Here is a 20,872-nt window from a genome sequence, read left to right as displayed (position 1 = left end):
TGGGTTCTCAGATGCTCCAGACTCCCTTAAGGGGGGCTGAGATTAAACTCTGAGAAAGGAAATGAACAGGCTACTGACTACTCTTGTATTCAATTAAGGTATGAATATAAAGTAACATGCATGATCTATAATTCTGTAACCTGCTGACTGTTTCAGCACTGCGTCATTTTCTGACTACTTGACACAAGAAAACAAAGATATATATATATATATATATATATATATATATATATATATATATATATACACATATATATATATATATATATATATATATACAAAGTTATATATATATATGTGTATATATATATATATATATGTGTGTGTGTGTGTGTGTGTGTGTGTGTGTGTGTGTGTGTGTGTGTGTGTGTGTATATATATATACACATATATAATTATAAGACCCACAGTGAATGTGTCCCTCTAGCCATCCTCAATTTATGCATCCCAGGCCTCTTACATACCTCTGTGAAAGAGATCAGGTTGATGCCTACTTTTGCTTAGTGCTGGCTTCTGCCTGAGTTTAGTTGATCAGATAAATTGTATCAACATATGGAGCTTTTCCCAATAATACATTTTCAAAACTCCTACTGCTGTGTTTGTGGGACATTGTGCTGTAGCAGAGAGGACCAGAGGACATAGACTGTTCATAAACTATTCAGATTATGACAACACAATGGAATGGTGTGTGTGTGTGTGTGTGTGTATGTGTGTGTGTGTGTGTGTGTGTGTGTGTGTGTGTGTGTGTGTGTGTGTGTGTGTGTATGTGTGTGTGTGAATAAAATTAACCCTCTTAGACAGTGACTTCAGTTTTGCTGTTGGTTTGAAATTTCTTGTGTTTTTGAGGATAGGGTGAGGACCCTTCATATGACATGGGCTGTGAGAAAAGCTCAGGAAGCTTCTCTGTGCTGTATTGCCTTCTATTAACATATGTCTGCCGGCGACCAGGATGTCCCGGGTGTGAGGTCTGCCGATGGACGTGGCGGGGTGCAGAGTCACATACTGTGAAGCTTGAGCTAAGGTGTGAGGGATTAGCGATGGTCTTTCGAAAGCAGCTCCTCTCAAGTTGCCTGGTTGGGATGGAAATGGAAAGAGCAGAGTGGACATCATGGGATGGCACAGCTTCATGCACGTAGGTCTTGTCTTGATGAAAATAGGACTTGTCTTTTTGCTGTGCTGGGATGGGTTGAAATGGTGCAGAAAGAGTTTGGTATTGAGAGAAATCCATGAGAGGATAACTCTTATAGTAACCTCTGCTGGCTGTGTCTGCTATAAGAAACAAAGAGAAAGGGAGAGAGAAGTGTGCTTAAGAGAAATGGCCACACTAATAATTGATAGAAAGTTCCTTAAGATTTTAAATGAAATGATTACCCTCATAAATTGCCAATTAAGCCCCTATGTTTAGGTGTAAAATGGTCTTGATCCAGAGATACAAATAAAAAAATTAACACAAACACATGGAACAGTGATGTCATTTAAGATTAGTGTATCAGTGCATTAAGGTCATTCCTCAGACACAAATTACCTCTCTCTACATGAAGAGTTGACCTGGAAACTGCTCGTTGTCTCAACTCATTATGTTCTCAGTTTTTATTTGTTTGGTTTTTCACTGTTAGGCCAGAAGTTTGCACGTGCCAATAGATTGACTCATGGTACTGAAAACTTGTAAGTCTAACAGCTTTCTCTATATCCACATATTATGAAAACAAATAATACACAAAACCTTGAGCAACTAATTATTTCTTCCCTATATACAGGAGGTGACGCATTACTTATATGCTTATTTGTCTTAATTGAAAAATATACACTCCCTTAACACTTTATTAGGAACACCTGTACACATACACATTTATGCAATTAGCTAATCAGCCAATTTTATGGCAGCAGTGCAGTTCAAAAATCATGTAGATTCAGGCCAGCTACTGTGGATCACAGAAATGTAATCTCAGTCATTTTGACTGTGGCATGATTGGTGATGCCAGACAGACTAGTTTGAGTATTTCTATACGTGCTTATTCCTGGGATTTTCACACAAAACAGTTTCTTGTGTTTACCAGTCTAGTGTCACTAATCCAGTGTGCAGCAGTTGTGCAGAGGGAAAAGCCTTGAATGGTCAACAGAGAATGGCCTGACTGGTTTGTGCTGACATAAGGCTACAGTAATTCAGATCATTTCTCTGTACAGAAAGGCATCTTTAATGCACAACATGCCAAACCTTGAGATGGATGGGTTACAAAAAAATCAAACTAGCTTCCACTTCTGTCAGCCATGAACAGATAGCTGAGGCTGTAGCGGGCACAGGTGCACCAAAACCAGGCAGCTGGTCAGATGGATCTCTTTGCACACAGATGCTCAATACAGCCAACAGAATCCATAGACCCAACCTGCTTTGTGTCAGCAGTCCAATCTGGTTGGCGGTAGCGTAATGGTGTGGGGAATGTTTTCTTGATACTCTTTGGGCCTGCTAATATCAATCAATATTTTTTGTCAGTATTCATCAGTATTCTTTCTGACTGTGTGCATCCCTTCATGGCACCATGTCACAAAAGTCGTCTCAAATTGGTTTCATGAACTTGACGATTAGGTCGGTGTTCTTCAGTGGTCTTCCGGGTCAAAAGATCTAAATCAAGCAGAATACTTTTAAGTTATAGTAGAAAGAGATTCACAGCATGAAAGTGCACTTGAAAAACCTGCAGGGATTGCATAACACAGTTTCTGCAGATTTTTCATTACAACAAGAATATTTCCAACATCTTGTGGAGGTTGTTTTTAGAGCAAAGGAAGGCATTACCCAGGATTAATGCGGTGTTACTATTAAAGTGTTCAGTGAGTGTAGCTCTCTGGTTCATTTTGTGTCTTGGTGTAGTGCTGATTTGAATAATGGTTATCAGAATAATCTTATAAGATCATACTGAGCAGGATATAGTAAATTGTATTCTGTTTCAGGAGTTTTAGTCTGTTTTTATAAATTGGAACCTGTATCCAGTAACTGTATAAGCCCCAGGTTGTGGTGATACGTCTGACACAAATACAGCTTGAAACAAAAAAAATCTATGAGAGGGTTTATATAATTCCATGTTGATAGAGAATGTTAAATCAAATGAATAAATTATAATTGAACTGCATGATAACCATCAAAGAAATTTGATTAAAATGAAAATAGCTCAGAAGCTGTGGTTCTAGTAGTCCCTTGACTGACAGACCATCTTCATTCAGTCTCTTACCAACAGCCTTCAGTGAGGAATACTTATGTGTAAGGCCAGGTAGACTGTTGTTGCTTTGTGGATGAGATTGTCCAACCTTTGGACTGAATGCTGTGTTGCTGAGGTGATATTGCTCTAGAATAGGAGAAAGCAAGAACAAATGAGCAGCTTTAAAAAGAAATTATATAATTAATACATCAAATGGTTAGTGAAATTGATTATTTGTTCATTCGGTGTTGCAGACAAAAGACGTTTTTTGCACTCAGATACTCTTGTGTTTTAGTATATATATATATTTTACAGTAAGATTGAAAATAATCATCAAAGCTGTTTTATTTCAATCCTCCTAATAGGCTGAATAAAAACCAGAAGCAGTGACAACCACCAGGACCCCATTTAAGACCAAGCCAAGACCATCCAACTAAGTCATACCATTATCATTCTGCAATGATTTTTCTTTTTGCTTAACACCTCATACATACAGCAACTGTACAAAAGACTTGGGCTCCCTAATTTCTAATATTAATTGAGTCTTAGATGTTTATTTTATGATGTATTTTGGGTCAGGGATTAGCTTCAAAAACAAACACGTTGTGACAAAGTCTAGAGAAAAACTGCAGCAGGTACTTAAGATGCTGCTTAGTACAACTCTCCAGCCATTTTCATTATAAAATTGCACAAAGTGTACCTGAGATTACTGATGCATTTTAATATGATCTTTGTTTAGTTCTGCTTACTGCTATTTATAGTATTTTTGTGGGGGGAAAAAACCTTTAATGTAATTATTTTCTATTCTATATATTACATCATTGCAGCATTTCTTTACATGTGTCTAAGCCTTTCCTATAGCACTGAGTTCAGACCTCATGTACACTGTGGAACTATCTGCATAACAGTCTGTGGCTGTGGTCAGAGCTACAGTTCAATTTCAATTCAATTTATTTGTATAGCGCTTTTAACAATTCACGTTGTCTCAAAGCAGCTTTACACGTTGTCTCAAAGCAGAACTATAGAAACAGAGTAAAGTACTAAAAGTACTTTATTCTGTATTATGAAAGTACAGAATAAAAAAAAGTAAAAGTTTAAAATTAAGTTACTATATATCTCTATATATCTATCCCTAATGAGCAAGCTGGAGGAACCATGTCTACTAACTTGATTGCTTTGTGACAATCACCCAAATCTGCATCTATCAATCCCTCTGTTACTTATGAGTTGTTTAAAGCCTCAATTCTGTGGTGCTGGATATGTGAATATCAACCCTGTGAAATATACTCTGTGTGCTCGGGTTGCAAGGAAACCCAACCCTGGAGACCAGAGAGTTTCAGACGCTAGAACAGCTAAATAGACTGGCCAGGTAGCACCTTCAAATCACCACAGCCTGGCTCATTAACTCAGAGAACACATAAATTCTGAGGGCTTTGTACATGTAGAGTCATGTTATTAGACCTGTAGCAGGCACTTAAGTTCACCCCATTTACCACTTATTAACAAGTTCAAGTTTGAGTTCAAATGTGGATTTTAACCCCACTGTAAAGCAGGGGTTTGACCCAACATTGCCTTACAAGGACAGGCATTCCAAACGTCTACATGTCACTCATGATATGTATTCACATGGTCATGTCACCTCAGTCTGAGGTCTAAAATAACATATGTCTAATTTCAAAAGCTTTAAATAAGGCATCTTATGATGTTTTGATAAATCAAGTCGTTATGTGATTACAAAAGCAAGTACTGCTCTGCGTAATGTAGCACAATCTTTATCCGTGTTGTTTTATTTGATTATTTTGACATAATCAAAATATTTTGTGTCGAGCTCTACTAGACAATATAGGTTGACTTCACTACAACTTATTATGAACAGTAGTCCTGCCTTGCACAGTATTTTGCCATATTATCACGTACACATCAGAATAGTCTTTCACCCCAACTATATTGAGTCAGTGATGATTCTCTGGAAAAAGTAGACAAATTTCTATGCACAGATTGTAGTTGCATACTTACATAGTGAATCAAATGTTAGTTGTATCTAATAAATTGGACAGCAAGTGTATGTATTACAAGTAGGTTTGTCATGACCAGTAGATCAATAAATTTGTTGTTATAGGCCAGAGCATAATTTATTTTTGTCTTACTGTAATTTGTGATATTTAAATTATGCCCTTTTTGTGGGTTTGAACAGATCTAGGTTGTGCTAAAGTTTTCTACTGGGTACGTTTTTAGTTCAGCACCATCTCTGAATGAGGACACAACAGCCATACAGACCATAAAAAAAACATCACTGAGGAGAACACTGAAACATTTGAATAGCCATTCTGAATAAACAAATGTGTACTTGTGGTCTTATCTACCCATATGTTTATAACAATAGTAATAAAATGTGTGTGTAGGTTTAGATTAGAATTTTGTGCTACTATTGCAAAGTGTTACTCTAAAAACTGCACAAACACTGGGGACAGGTTTAAATCTGTCACTTTTGCTGGTTTGAGGCATGTGCTGTTTTGCTCTGCTTTCCTGCCGTGTCATATATTGACACAAAAATGTGGCACAGTCCACACTGAGAGCCCAGTCCCAGGCTGAATGGCCTACTTCCTCACTTGGCTGGTAACATGGACAGGCCACTGATTCAATTAGTGAATGTTGGCTTCTTTTTTCCTTTATGTTTTCCATTGATCATTAGTCATGTCTCATTAAACATAGCAGTGTGTTGAGCTACGATCAATGTGCACAGTGCTTTTTCAGGGTTAACCTGCATCCTATATTCAGAGACTTATTCTACCGCTTCCTGTTGATGGCAAAAAAAGAGATTATTTATCTTCTAACGGAAGGTTTACTAAAACCACAAGCACATTCTTTAGTGCATCCAACAAATTATCTACTTATTATTTCAACAGGCATTACAAAAAAAGCACAGCAAAATTGTGGCACAATGAGTTTAAATTGAAGTGAATTTTATGCCATTAGCAATAAAATGTCTTTACAAACTAAACAACATTCTAAACAATTAGAGCTATCGCTGTTCTGAGCCTTCTTATTAGGTGCATGCATGACAAATTTAATGTTTGTATCGCTTTTTACGACTCCATAGTTTTTATATCAGGCAATTTATTAAATGAATCCATATACAATGTGTATGTAAATAGATGAATGAAACTCTTTATGAAATCTAATTTTGTATTATATTCTGCAGAATACTCTCTGGACAAAGTTGTAGAAATCCATGCTTGAGCTCAGTAGCTGTAGCATTACCACAGCCATCCACTTTTGTTGTTGCCTCCCTGTACCAGCCCCCTCCAGTGCTTGATAATAATGTAGGGTAAAAGTAAGGGTTAATGGTTTGGAGGGCTGTCAGACCAAAGTATGTCTCAGGAGCTGAGCCTTTTTCAACCCTACTTACTTCCATCAAGCTGCATCTAAGTACATTTATGATTGTGTTATACAAAAACTAAAAATGGTCTTATAACGTGAATTGAAACTCCAGGTAGGGTAATGTTTGCTTTTTGTCTCATGTCCCCCTTTTGAATATTTATAATACAAAAAACTGTATTGTTATCATTCTTATTCTTCTAAACACATGCATGCACCCACATATACACATACGACATGTAAGCACATACAGGATTAAGTGCTTATAAGCTTATAAGGCAAATATTCAGCCAGTATTTCTTAGGGTTTACATGTAAACTGAGCTGGACATTTTGTGTGTGCAGTAGAGATATGAAACTGAGAGACATGGGGTGTGTGTGTGTGTGCGAGTGCATGTGCATGTGTGCGCGTGCACGTGTGTGCTTGTGTGTGTGTGTGTGTGCATGCACTATTGTGCATGATCACAGCCCTGCAGCTCTCCGACCCATTTGACATGGTCTTTATAGCACACTTACAGGTCCTCTGTGTACCAGAAAGACTGAGATGAGGAGACATATGTGCATGTGTGCACCAGACCACCCCACATTTATGGATCATGGATGCTTCACATATGTGCACATTTATAAACATAAACATGAACATCAAGATTTCATTTTAAACACTCGTTTTGTCTCATTTTAAAAATGCAATTGATGAGTAGATTATGTCTTGTTCGAGTTTTTAAATTATTCATACACTAAGGCAGACTGTCTCAAGATTTTCAAGAACATGCTTGCCTAGATAATTTCCAGGGCAAAATCTACGTGAACTGATCACTGCATAAGCCCAGACTGAGTGCATGTACCAGCTCCTAATGAAACTGAGAGAGAATAAATACCTAGCGATTAACATCTACACGTTTAGTATTTCCATATTACTTCAAATGTAGAATATATGGCTAAAAGTATGTGGACACCTGACCATCACCCCTGCACACACCATCTCATATCAGAGTATTCTCCAAACTTTTGCCACATAGTTGGAAGCACATGATTGTGTAGAATGTCCTTGTATGCTGTTGCATTATAGTTTTTCGTCACTGGATCTAAACAGCTCAAACATGTTCCAGAAACAATTCCCCTGTGTAAAAAGTGACTCTTTAAAGACATGTATGGACAAGGGTGGTATAAAAGAACTTGTGTGGTCTGCACCTGAACCCCACGCAGCATCTCTGGGATGAACTGCAACACCGAATGTGTAAAGCCTCCTCACCTGACATCAGTGCCCGATCTCACTAATGCTTCTCTAGCTGAATGAGCTAATCCCCACAGCCACACTCCAAAACCTAGTGGAAAGCCTTCACAGAAGAGTTAAAGGGGCACTAAATCTGCAATGATACTTCCATTTACATTATTCCTCTACAATCCTTGTATGTGGTGTTTGAATCTTTTCCTCATGCTTAGGAAAGTGAACTGGGAGAAAGAGACATATACTGTAACTAAGCTTTGAAATGCATGCTTATTTTCTGTGGAGAGCCTGGTAGAGTCAGGAGTGGGGGCTTGGGAGGAAAGAGCACAAAAAAGAACATGGCTAAAGTAGAACATTGAGGGATGAAAGAAAGTTTACATGGCGAGGAAGATGAAATGGGGCCAACTGAAAAAGGACAAAGAAGGAAAGGGGCTCCTGAAACAGTGGAAATTTATAAATGACATGTTAATGGCAAAATTTGCAGAAATGTCTAGAAACAAAAAAATCAATCATTTGAAAAAAGAAAAAATAGATATTGATAGTGTAGGATTTAATTTTTTTATTTATTTTCATTTAATTCTAACATAAAAAGACTTCAAGTTTTCAGTCAAGAGCAGCCACAATTGAAAGCAGATTATTATTATTATTATTATTATTATTATTATTATTATTATTATTATTATTATTATTATTATTATTATTATTATTGTTTTGTGTGATTTAAAGGCTTATCATTTAATTTGACAAAACCATCATTAAAGATGATGTGAGCTGTTCTTTCCAGTGTAATAACAACATTGCCATCTGGGTCATCTTACCAGGTCATGTCTCTTTATAAAGACCTAGACATTATATAACCTGCAGGTTCTCTCATGTCCAGTGCATATGAGGCAGTGTAGCAGCCTGCTATTTCCATAATTTCTCATCTTTAACCCTTGCTGATTATTGCCTTCATAGAGAGATGTCAGACTTTGTGAATCCTCCTGGTACCTGTTAATTCCCCCCGAATAAGCTTTTTAAAATCCATGTGACAACAGTAGTGCTGCTTCTTGATCTTAAAGCCATTACAGGAGGAAACTTGAGGATATGCAGGAGATGTGTACAGTCAGACACAAGTTAAACCTCTGAGCACTGGAGAGCCAAGCTTTAATCCTTGCCATAATGAGGACAGAATAGTGTGCCTCTTAAGCACACTTGCCAGCATTAATCCCACATCAAGACCGTTGGTCTTCCATTTGCAATTCCACCAAGTGCCACTTTCAGAAGCTCTGTTGAATGTGATTTTACATGTGGATGAGTAAGAAAGGAGGTTTATTTAGGTTAGTAGGTGGAAGGTATGCAAATTTGATGCAAGGAAGAGGAGATGGGAGGAGCACTAGGGGTGAAATCATAACTCGATTATACACATATTCCCCAAATATATGAAGAAAATGCATGTGTGTAAAAGGTACAAAAAAGCACAAGCTTCTTGCAGAATTCTCTGTCATTTTTTTTGTATAGCATTTTCAGCAATGGACAGTGACACAAAGCATAGCATTTTAAAAATAAACATGTTTTTAAAAAGCATCACCATCTAGCATGAAAAATCAAATTTTTGTTCAAAAATGCACTGCTCAAAGACCTACACCTAATCCTGACTATTGACACAATGTATAGTCCATAACATACACATATGCATACATGTCAAGTTTACTGATGAAAACGTCACAGGAAGTGATGTATTGAGGTATACATCCAATTGTCTACAACAAGTCAAAATTATACTATGAGACTTTTGGAAACTCTTTCAACCCCATGTCTGTGGACATTTGACATTGTTGCCATAAACACATTGGTTGTGGGGAGAGAAGAGCCTCAGCATCTTACCACTGCAGCTGCGTAACATCCGAGCTGAAATGCCATTGACCCCAATGTTGCTGTTGCTGCTAATGGTCACATCTCCAGGGCTCACATCCCCACCTGGCTGTTTCAGCAGCTCCTGCAGGGTCCTGCACAGCAAAGATATAAACACTCTTTAACACATAGGGTTCTTTGAGAATTAGGTTTTTCAGTATTATAGATTCTTATGTCCAAAATAGCATTTGTGAAATGGAAATTTCTATTTCATATATTAATAACTTATGTATGTGTATATAAAATATATAAGCCAGCAACACACTGATATCACCAAACCAACATTTGTTTTTCATTTTGATGCTTCTCCAGGCTTGTACTGTAGTTTCCTTCAGTTGTTTCTTTTGGCAGGAGGTTTTAGTCTCCACCACAGATGGTGAAATGCTGCTCAGTTGGGTTAAGGTCTGGTGATGGAATTGGTCTGTCTAAAATCTTTCACCTTTTCCCCCTGATGAGTGTCCTTTCTTATGTTGGTTGAGTGTTTTGGGCACATGTTGAAGTTCCTCCCAAATAATTGGAGGCATATCTCTGTACATAGACAGAATGTTTTGTAGACTTCTAAATTCATTTAGTTAACTCACCAACATGATTTACACAATCAATAAGGATTAGTGAAGCAGCCATGCAAGCCCAAGCTATGCCAATACTTTGTTTGAATGCTAAGCCTATATGTTTTGGATCACTTTCTTCCTCCACACTTCAGCCATTCAGTCATGCAGCATATATCAAAAAATTAAACATTTGGCTTTACTGTTTCAATATTTTGGAGGGGACTGTTTGCTCTTTCAAACAAAAACAGTGGCACAGATATATAAATCCTTACTCTTGAGTAAGTAAAGAACAATGCTGGGTCGAAAACCCAGTCCTAAAACATGCATATGTAAAATATTTGATACTATTTCCTCTGGCACTGCTACATGCACGTGCCTTTCCAGTGAGTACCCATGTATAACACGCCTTCTGGCTGGCATAAGACCATGATGAGATCTAATGTGACTGCAGAGCAAAAGTGTGCTCCCCTACCCCAAAAAACGCCAATGGTAGTAGAGCACTGAGGCACAAAATAAGGACAACAACATATCAGATATGGCGTAAGAGAACAACGACGCACTGCAATGATCTCACTTAAATGATGAAGCATGTTTCAGAAATGACAGAGAGGGCAGAAAAGGGAAAGGTGTGGTAATATGGTATGATCAGGTCAGCCAGTGTGTTAATCTAGTAAGTTGTCACAATTTCAGCAAATCCTTCGGTTATAGACAGGGAAGCTGGCAAATAATGTCACATATTATCTGTCACAGATCTCATTTGGAAGCTGAGATTTATTAAGCTGATTTGGAAGCTGATTTATGAAAATACAAAAGGTTTGGAGGCTTAACTTTCACCACTGTATAGTGTGCAGGGTTTTTCTTTACTTACTTTATATGTTGTTTGTAAGACAAGGGGAAGATGAGCCATATTGTTAGTGGGTTCGTTAGAACAATTGTATGTATAATCATTTCCTTTGTTTTTAAGGTTTAATTGGATCAGTTGAAGCTGTTACTTCACTCTTATCCTTAAATTGCTCAATTTCTGTAATTTCTGTTTCTCTGAACATAAGCTCTAGTGGGTGAGAAGCTCAGATATATAAACAGATATATACACTAGAAATGTCTAAACTATTATAAATCATGTATAAAAATTTTTTCTTTGGGTCTATTTCCATCTCACCCACCCCACATTATTTTTCTTGTCCTTCTCTGGTTATAACCTTTAGCTATCATTCGATACTCTCAGTTTCTAACAGTTTTTATTTGCTTGTGTAATTTACAGCTTCTGCAGAAATTATTATTGTCAATAATGAACTTACTGTCATAGTTGATGCAAATAAATAATAAATGTCCTGTTTGCACCAGGTTGCACAGATGCACTTTATGTGCCTAGGACTAACTTACTTAACTCCTTAGCTCTGTGTTGTTCTATATAGTACCATGGTCCTGTTGAAATGTTCTCTCATTTCACTGTGTACTGCATCAGATATATATGGTTGAAATGACAATAAAAGCTTCTTGACTTGAATTGACTTGACTTGAAATCAACACTACTGAAAGTAATTATTACAAATTATTGGTGCTGTAAATAAAATCATTATGATATGTTTATAATTTTTTCCAACAGAACATTTTTGTGCATGCAACATTCAACTGTTCTCTCCAGAGAGATTTGTACACACATTTTACTGTTAAATGCATGATTGCATATTTCACTAGAAACAATAGCATCTTAATTAAGGCTTGTAAATTTTCTGATTGATACGTGATTCTAATTGGGACTAATTATACAGTATAGCAGTAGAGAGCAGAAGTACTGCAGCAATCACAATCCTAATTTTGCGTCTCATCTGGGTGAACAATTATGGTTAAAATTTAAAATGAATCATGTATCAAAGTAAGGAATACACTTTCTCTGGGTCTCTTGGGTTAAAAAAAATATGATGTAGAAATTGACCTTCAACATATTTACTTAGAAGTGATCACTGTTAACATATAGTCAATGTAGTCTGTTTAAACTCTCAAATGCCCAAATACCTCTGTCCCACTATGTCAAATCTGTCCAGCAGAGCATGAGCATATCTGAAAAATCTTTTACCACCATTCTTTACACATCCTTGTAACAGCACTATCAAAAATGTCAGCCTTCTTTGCACTCTCCCAGACTAATATACATAATCATAATATGAACAATTTAAAGACCACTCACCCGCATTGAAATCCATCTCACTGTCCATTAGAATACAAAATATTCGTAATACTCTGTGACATGGCTTTTGTCTCATTAAGTTTCAATGACCCTCAAATGTGTAAGGTCAGTCCTAGAATTACAGACCGTGAAGAGCTTTCCATATACCGTACCTCCCTATTCCAGATTTTGTAGTGTTATATCCTACAAAAAAATAGACTTAATTAGCAGATTTACTTAATTACATACTTACTAATAAAAAATATAAAATTCACCACCATCACTGAGACATCCCTAGATTAGTTATCTTGCATCCAGAAATCAGAAATGGAATAATTATCTGAGTGAAGAGCACCTTTAGAATCTTAATATGCACCAGTTCATATACCAGAATACCAGAAGTTGTTAAAGAACATCCCTTAACAAACAGGTAAATAAAAAAGCTGTCCACCTCAAGTCAGTGAATGGGTAAAAAGGGCATTAATCATAGAAGCAGCCAAAAAAAAACGGTAGGTCTGAAGTATGTAACATCATTTGCAGATCATCTGTCACACAGCATACAAAATGAGACCAATGAGGACACCATTACCACCATGAAATATCTGCATCATGATGCCACCAACACTACATGCTTCACTGTAGAGATAGATTTCAAGGAAGAAAATCTGTTCCAGTCTGCAAGAGACAACAGGACAATAACCCTACAGATACCAGAAAACTAGAGTAGTTAAAAAACGACAATATACATTTGTCAGAATGGCTCATTCTAACCCAGATCTCAATCTGTGTGTGGTGTGTGTTGAAAAATTGCTGTTCCCCAGTGGTCTCAATGCAGTCTGACCAAGCTTACCAATTTTGCCAAATGGGCAAAAATCCAAATATGCAAAGCTGAAACACATTCCAAAGGACAAAGCTGGTTCTACACAGTATTGACCCAGAGAGTTATACTTATGCAACCATTTTTTGAATTTTTTTTTGTTTGTTTGTTTGTTAATTTATTTAATTAATATTTGAGTCACCAAAAAAATTTCTTCAAATGTTTAACTACAAAATGTAAAAAAATTCAAGGTAGGGTGACTTTCCATGCACTGTATAACAGAAACATTACAAGACTGTGGACATTTTTTTGAATCTATAGCGTTAATGTGCACTGTGTCCATTAATCATGATCATTAAATAGAGCAGACTTTACTGTGTCTGTTTCCGGGCTCCCTTAGGCTACACTGAAAAAAGGGTCAGGTGTAAAGCCATGCAGAATTTTAGAGGCATGAAAAATCCAAAACGTCATTGTACTAATGTGTACTAATGTAATGTGTACTAACGTAATGTGTCAGTGAACATGGATCATTGTATTGCCACGAGACTACTTATGGTGCCCGAAGAGGTTAGGAAAGGGGCATGGGTAGGCAGGGGGCCAGAAGGATGAAAATGTCAATGCTCACCCACCATGACTCAGCCAAGCAGGAGACGATAGACTTTACAAATCAGAGAGACAGATACACCTCTAAACACCTGAACCCTCAGTCACACACACATTGTAGAGCTGAGACAGCCATGTCCATATATGTCAAATATATTTGGAAAAGCGATTGGAAGGGTCTTATAGTTGACATACATTTCCTCGACTTTCGAAATGCTATTATTGTAGTAGATGTCACCTGATTGCTTATATTAGTCCATACCACCTCAACTTTATATGCTAAAATTCCCTCTGCCATAAAATCACACAAGGAAGCAATTTTTGCATGGCGGGCAGATGATAGGCAGATAGCATAGGAATTGTGTTTTGTGTCTATAACAATATATATATATATATATATATATATATATATATATATATATATATATATATATTGTTTAACTATATAACAAAAAAATTAAAAACTGTGTACATTGTTGGTTGTGTAGAGGTTACTAGGATTATATAGAGCAATGTGAGGATTTGTGACAAAACATGCACACAGAGTGGCAAACAAGCAAAAGGAGCAAAATCAAGAGTTTATTCTATATGCAGTGTGTCGGCCTTAGAGAAGGAGCAGTAATTGTCATGTCAGTAATGCTCTGTTTTAGGGAGACATTAACTATAATAAGTACCAACTTTTAGGAAAATTTCTTTTTCACCACAAAATGTCACCTACTTTTAAAGGTCTTTTACATAATAAGCACAGCATTGCGAAGGCAAGGGAATAGCGTTGCACACTTGTGAATTGCTTTTTGTTTAAGATTCTTGACAGGTCATTTGATATTCAGAGAAAGGACAAAAATGGTTTGAATTTGGCAAGAATTTGACTGGATGAGAGATATTTAGTAGGAACTGTGATGTGTAAGAGCATGTTAAATGACTCAAAGCCCAAAAAAATATGAGCAAATGTAAGATAGTTAAGTCAACAATTTGTAACAATTAATAGCTAAAGAATTCACTTTATAAATTTTATAATTTTCTTGCAAATACCAGGTTAGTACAAAATCTAAATACCTTTTAGCAAATGTTTTTACTTTTCTGCTTCACTTTACCAAAAAGTGGGTGGCATCTTTTAAACCTTCATCAACCATATAATTTAAATGATGAGTCTGTCTGCGGTGATTTTTTGCTTTAAATTTAAGAATAAAACAAACAGTATAATAAAACAAATGATTGGGCTCAACCACCTCACTGCAACTAAGTATATTATAAGACAAATTAGTTTTTTTTGTCTCCGCCCTCATTTCAAAGACACTATGACAATTTCAGGAGTAGTGAAACCTGATTTGAATAATATGCACTGTAGAATAAAATCAGATAATGTGTTAATAAGCACTTACAAAGCTTTCAAACTCACCTTGAGCTTGTGACATCATTTTGTCCACCTCGCCTTCTCTCCAGACCCAACTTGGTGAAGATGCCTACCAAAACCATGATGGCCACCACACCACAGATTATGTAGACAATCATTTGCGTGCGGTCCCTCTCATGCTCTGAGTGCACCTCAGTAATAGTGGCCACAGGTTTACCTGTGTTGGCCCAAATTGGTGTATCGTAGTTGGAGCATGAAGTCTGGTCCAGACGTTGCTGACGGAACTGGCAGCAGAACCGGTAAAAGCAGGTACCACAGCAAAACAGGAAGATTCCGGCATTGCAATTAAATGGTGGGTCCCACTGGCCCATCACATCATAATAACCCTGGCAGCGGGTACCTGTGGGAGGGACTGTTTCGTCCACTGTTTCTCCTGCAGGTGAGCTAAGTATTAGAGGTCCCCCTGATGTCATGGTGGGATCAGCTGTCCGATTGGTCAGCTGCATGTCCATCGCTGTGATCGCCTCATCCTGGGCCTCTGAGGAGCACCCAAGTAAAGCAGCCAGGACAACATGGAGTAGAAAAGACGGGCTAACCATGGTGCTCTAAATACTTATTAAGGTCTATAAGACTGCTCCAGTTTGATAGCAATTATTTTCCAAGCAAGCGTGAACTTTGAAGAGAAAATTATTAAATTAACTTAAACTATAAAGATAGCTAATTAAGTAACTAACTAATTTACTGTTTATGTCTAGAACGAATACCAGTTTGTTAAGACATGCAAAAAATTACAAGTTGTACTGTAGAAGGTATGTACCGTAAAACATTTGTAAAAAATCAGACCAATAGAAATCATATTTTACCTCTGTCTTAATAGAGAAAAATATTAAAAACAGAAGATTTTCTGCTTTCTCTTGCTCCTGCTCCTTATCAGCCAATAAATTCCAGCATTGTACTAGGCAGCCAGGTCAAAAGAGCTGACTTGTACATCCAAGAAGCAGTGTCATTTCAGTTTTTGCTACTACAAATGAATAATTAGTTGTTCCTTTATGAGCTGTTTCACCTTTTTTGCCTGAGGTAGGGAGTCCTAAAGAGTTCACGGCAGGTGTGTTTATAGCAATCCGACATACTCCACTCAGAGCCCAGACTTAAAGTTCCGTAAAAAGCAACAGTTCAGGACTGAGATGAAATCCCTCCTCTCTGCTTGAACCTCTCTCTCAACTCTGAGAGTGAGTGAGGGAGAAAGAGGGAGAGAGGGAGATAGAGAGAGGGAGAGAGAGGGGGAGGGGATTATATTATCTACCCAGCTGCTGCTCACTAAAAAGTGTGAGGAATGGATATAATATTATATTTATGGACATCACAATTTTAAAAATAGCTTTATGAAGCAGAACCCTATTTCTATTTTTACTGCCAGCATAATTGTGGATATTTGTGCTAAAGTGGCTTTAAGTGTGTGTAAGCAAGGGATGAAAGGGGACAGTGAATTATAGCAGCTGAGGTTGCATACTATAGTGTAGCATAGAGTCAATTTTCTTCTTCCCAAGCCTGTCACTGTAAACTGTCCTAAAGGTGCAGGATGGAGATAAACACATGACAGTTTAAATGCATGTGTGTGACTGCATGAATAAATCCAAGGTTTCAGTTCTCAAATCCTTTTCATGTATTTGCAAAATCCAGACCTGTCCAAGCCCTGTTAAGGCTGCCATGAGTCCCCCACTCACTGTCAATCAACAGTCTTAAAAATTCATAAAAATTCTTAAAGATGGAAAAGGTATAAAAAGTGGAGGCTTGTGTTTAAAGGGCTACCATTTAATCCAAAATGCCGTTGGTATTGAACTAAGGGTACATGCAGCAGGCAAAGTTTGCCTGAATCCTAGCTTTTCTTAAAATGTGACACATACTATTAATTGTATTGCTGTGTGAACACCCAAAAAAACAATGTGTCTGACATTCTGATTTGGGGCACTTTCATATAGGGTACTGAAATCAAGTATGTGGTAATGTGATCTCTGTCTGAACTCGCAGATCTGAATTCATGCGACTTTTATGTGAATCCAACTCACCATTCACCAAAATATCTTGCTAAAAGATAACATTTGCAGAAGGGACAATGGAGGATAACTGAAAGAGTTCAACTATGCTAGACTTCATAAATATTTGGGGTGATGTTGCTGTCTAAGCAAAATTAGATGGCATATTTGTTTATAAGTCTCAAAAGAAATGGGTCGAATGCAGCCCTAGGAGAATCCGCGTTTCCAAAGAACAGTTAAAAAACAAAATGTAAAGAAACTAAGGATTTGACTAAAAGAACTGGCCATCGCCAGGACTTTTTACAGCAAGCCTGACTGTATCATTTGGCACCTTGCTTATTTGCACATTCAGGCCAGTTTAGGAACGTTATGTCAGATATAGGCCTCAGTGAAAACATAATGTGAACAGCCTAAGTAAATCAGTTTTGGGAGACTTTAATGTAGCCTTAATGGTTTATTGATTTCTTTACCAAAGCACAAGTCTACCGATTTAGATCTTATTTCTCACATCTCCATTTTGCCTCTTGGTACTGCACCAAACCGCCAAGATCTCTTTTATCTCCACACAAACACTGCCTCTGCCTTTCTCTCTCACTCTCCACTGAAACTCTCATGTCAAACAGAACAAGTTTTAAACATTTAATATCCAAATCCTTTTATGTCTAACTCTGTGATTTAGAGGACATCCAGCTACAAAGAATTAGCTATGTAAAATAAAATCTAGCTATTTAAAAAAAATGATATGAAAATCTAGCTAGATATAATAGAACTTATGAGTCTTCTGTCATCATACATTCCTTTTTTCTTTTCCCTCTCACATCTTTTCCCCTTTGATTGCTGCGTGTGCAGAGGAAGCTGTCAGGTGGTGTGAAGCACAGTGCTATTTTCTGTCAGTGCATACAAGTGAGCAAGAATACCATGAACTATATAAAACAAATCTAGAAAATTAACAGGTAAGAATGATAAGGAATACCCAGTCAGGGACAATTAATAAATACAAAGAGAAATTTTGAAAGGTTCTGTAAGTGGGGGAAAAATATTAACCCTATGTGTACAATTGAGTGCATGCAAAATGTGAAGAATAATTTTCAGATTTGATGCACTTCACATTTTGATGCATGCATTAAGCGTTATAATACATTCATACCTAGATAATATCATCAGCTATGAGTTCACTTCACTTTTTCAGTGATGTTGACTTTTATTTGGATCGAAAGTCAAAGGTCCATCACCACTGAGGCTATGAGAATGCTAGCATGAAACACTGCAAATTGAGAGTTGAAGTAACACAGTAGAGCAAACTACCCTACAATCAACAAAAGAAACAGACACACTGGTGGTGATCAGTAACTACCCTGTAAAAAATACATTAAAAAATAATACAACCAGAATGAGGTTTTTGACCAATTGTGTCGACACACAAGGAATTTGGTTCCAGCTGTTGGTGACTCTCAGAAGTACAGACATAAATAACACTATACATTTAGCATTAACTATATAAAACAAAAACAGACAAGACAAGACAATACAGACTATACGAGACAATACAGGCAATGTGAGACAATATAGACAGTACGAGTATTAAATAGGAATACAGAGTATATTATAGGTCAGTAACTTAAATAAAGCGTGAGAGTACATGGTAGTGAAAATAATGGTATTGTGCGTCAGGTATGATAAAGAGTTCACTTTTGTACAATATACAGCAGCAGTAGTGTGTGTAACATATACGGATGATGTGATTACTCACAGTTCTGATAATGCAATACTTAAATAGATATGAAGCAGGGAATATGAAACAACGAAACAAAATACATAAAAGGAAACAGAAACACGAGTTGTGTTATCTAAACTGACTAACAATGTGTCATCTGCATAATTTTTTACAATTGACCAAAAGCAAACAGGAATACCCAGGTAAATCTGTACACCGGATATACATATTGATTGATGATACGATTTGTCCAGGAAGTCATTTAAATTTCTATAAAATAGCAGTTAGTCTGACTAAAGACTTTGTTTCCTGAGCTGTAAATTCAAGTGGATTGTGAATGAGTTAATGCATATCATGTAGTCATGATGTACTCCCATTTCTCTGCAGGAGCTTCCTTGGATGTGAGATTGCATGGTCAATTTACAGATGTATGTTGTAAACTTTACTAGGTTAAAATTTGTACTGATCCAAATTCCTAGCTATTTTATATCTGCAGATTGAAATTCAAATATAATTTTGCCTAAGCTTTTCAGATTTTCATATTTATGATTAATTACTTTGCCTTCATTTTATTTTTACTAAATATTCATATTTGGTAGTTTGGGAAGCAAATATAAATAAATAATTTAACCTATTGGCAGAAAGTTAATAGCATTTGTGTGCCCTTTTCTTTTCATGGTTCGTAGAGTTAAAGTTTACTACGTTCAGATTATCCACTCACTTACTTTAATTCACTTACATTGCATATTTCTGAGATTAAAGTTAGACTGTGCCCTTTTCTACATTCAAGCTCTAATTACAAAGTCAGTTCTTCTGCTTTTGTTATACACTGGAGACATTTGGGTTTGAAATGAAAAGATGAATATTAGATGATGGAGCACAATTTCATTATTAATATTTACCCAGATAACTTAGAACATGTTCCATAAAACCCAACTTTTCTTCTATTCTGACTCTTTTCCGTGTTTTTACTGCAGCTTCTTTAAGTTGTTCTTTGTTCTGGGGTTTTCTTCCTTCAGTCTCCTCTTCAGGAGATGAAATGCATCTGGTAATTGACTGAGTCTAAAAACCCTCCACTTTCCTCCCTGGGTCACTGTCTTGGTGCATGATAAACTTCTTTTTCTATTATATTGGATGCATTTCTCTGTAAATTGTGAGACAAAATCAATAAAGAATTAGCTGAGCCTCAGAAGCAACCATTCAAGCCCTAGCCATGAAACTACCTTTGTGGCTGATCTGATCCTTTGCCAATTTCAATCTGGCCTTCTGATCCTTATTGTTGTTAAGTGGTTTACATCTTGTGGTATGGCCTTTATATGTCTAATTCTGATAGATTTTTCGAATGCTGGCTTGCGATATCTTCACTTCACTTGACTGTTGTTGGCAATGACTGTTGCAGTGAGTTGAAGATATTCCAATACCAATATAATAGACCCCAGTGATTTCAGGATATTCCTGATTGTTGTACTAGTAATTCCCAATGCTTGTTCAATGGCTCTGCTCCCTCTTTTCTTAGCTTCGGAATGACACACTTTACTTCCGTAGGCAACTCTCTGGTCTTCATGTTGGTTTATTGTATAACCTTTTTTTTTATAACCTTTTATAAACCTTTTTTTATTAATAACAAATGCAGGTAATACAGGTAAAATCCAGGGATCATCCAAAGGGAAGACTTTCAGAGCTATTATCCTTTTAAACAGTAACTCTAACAGAACACACATAGGCAATAGGAAATACCTGTCAATATTTCTGATCACTTGAAAAAAAGGATTCAAACAAAAGGTGACATTTTCTAAGCTGTTTAACATATTGTAACTCTCAGGAAATTAAATTCCGATCTATCGTTTCTCATTTCTTATTTCGTTTCATATCTTTTGATCCCAATTTTTTTTCCAGTGTGCAGCAGAAGCACAACCAGAATTTTATAAGAATCAGTTTATATTT

General features: G+C 36.7%; 1 protein-coding gene across 1 annotated transcript; it reads right to left on the bottom strand.

Annotated features, from left to right (window-relative positions):
* Positions 1–336: 336 nt before the first annotated feature.
* On the bottom strand, positions 337–16,397 carry shisa8b (shisa family member 8b). Its single transcript, XM_027137629.2, has 4 exons — positions 15,227–16,397; positions 9,663–9,784; positions 3,225–3,338; positions 337–1,269 (listed from the first exon to the last, which is right to left on the bottom strand). The coding sequence occupies exons 1-4, from the start codon at positions 15,778–15,780 to the stop codon at positions 794–796; spliced, it is 1,266 nt and encodes a 421-aa protein (XP_026993430.1). The 5' UTR covers positions 15,781–16,397; the 3' UTR covers positions 337–793.
* Between the last annotated feature and the right edge of the window lie 4,475 nt (positions 16,398–20,872).

The sequence above is a fragment of the Tachysurus fulvidraco genome, chromosome 8 (assembly GCF_022655615.1).
Source record: "Tachysurus fulvidraco isolate hzauxx_2018 chromosome 8, HZAU_PFXX_2.0, whole genome shotgun sequence".
NCBI classification, from domain to species: domain Eukaryota; kingdom Metazoa; phylum Chordata; class Actinopteri; order Siluriformes; family Bagridae; genus Tachysurus; species Tachysurus fulvidraco.
This window is presented reverse-complemented; position numbering and strand designations above follow the sequence as displayed.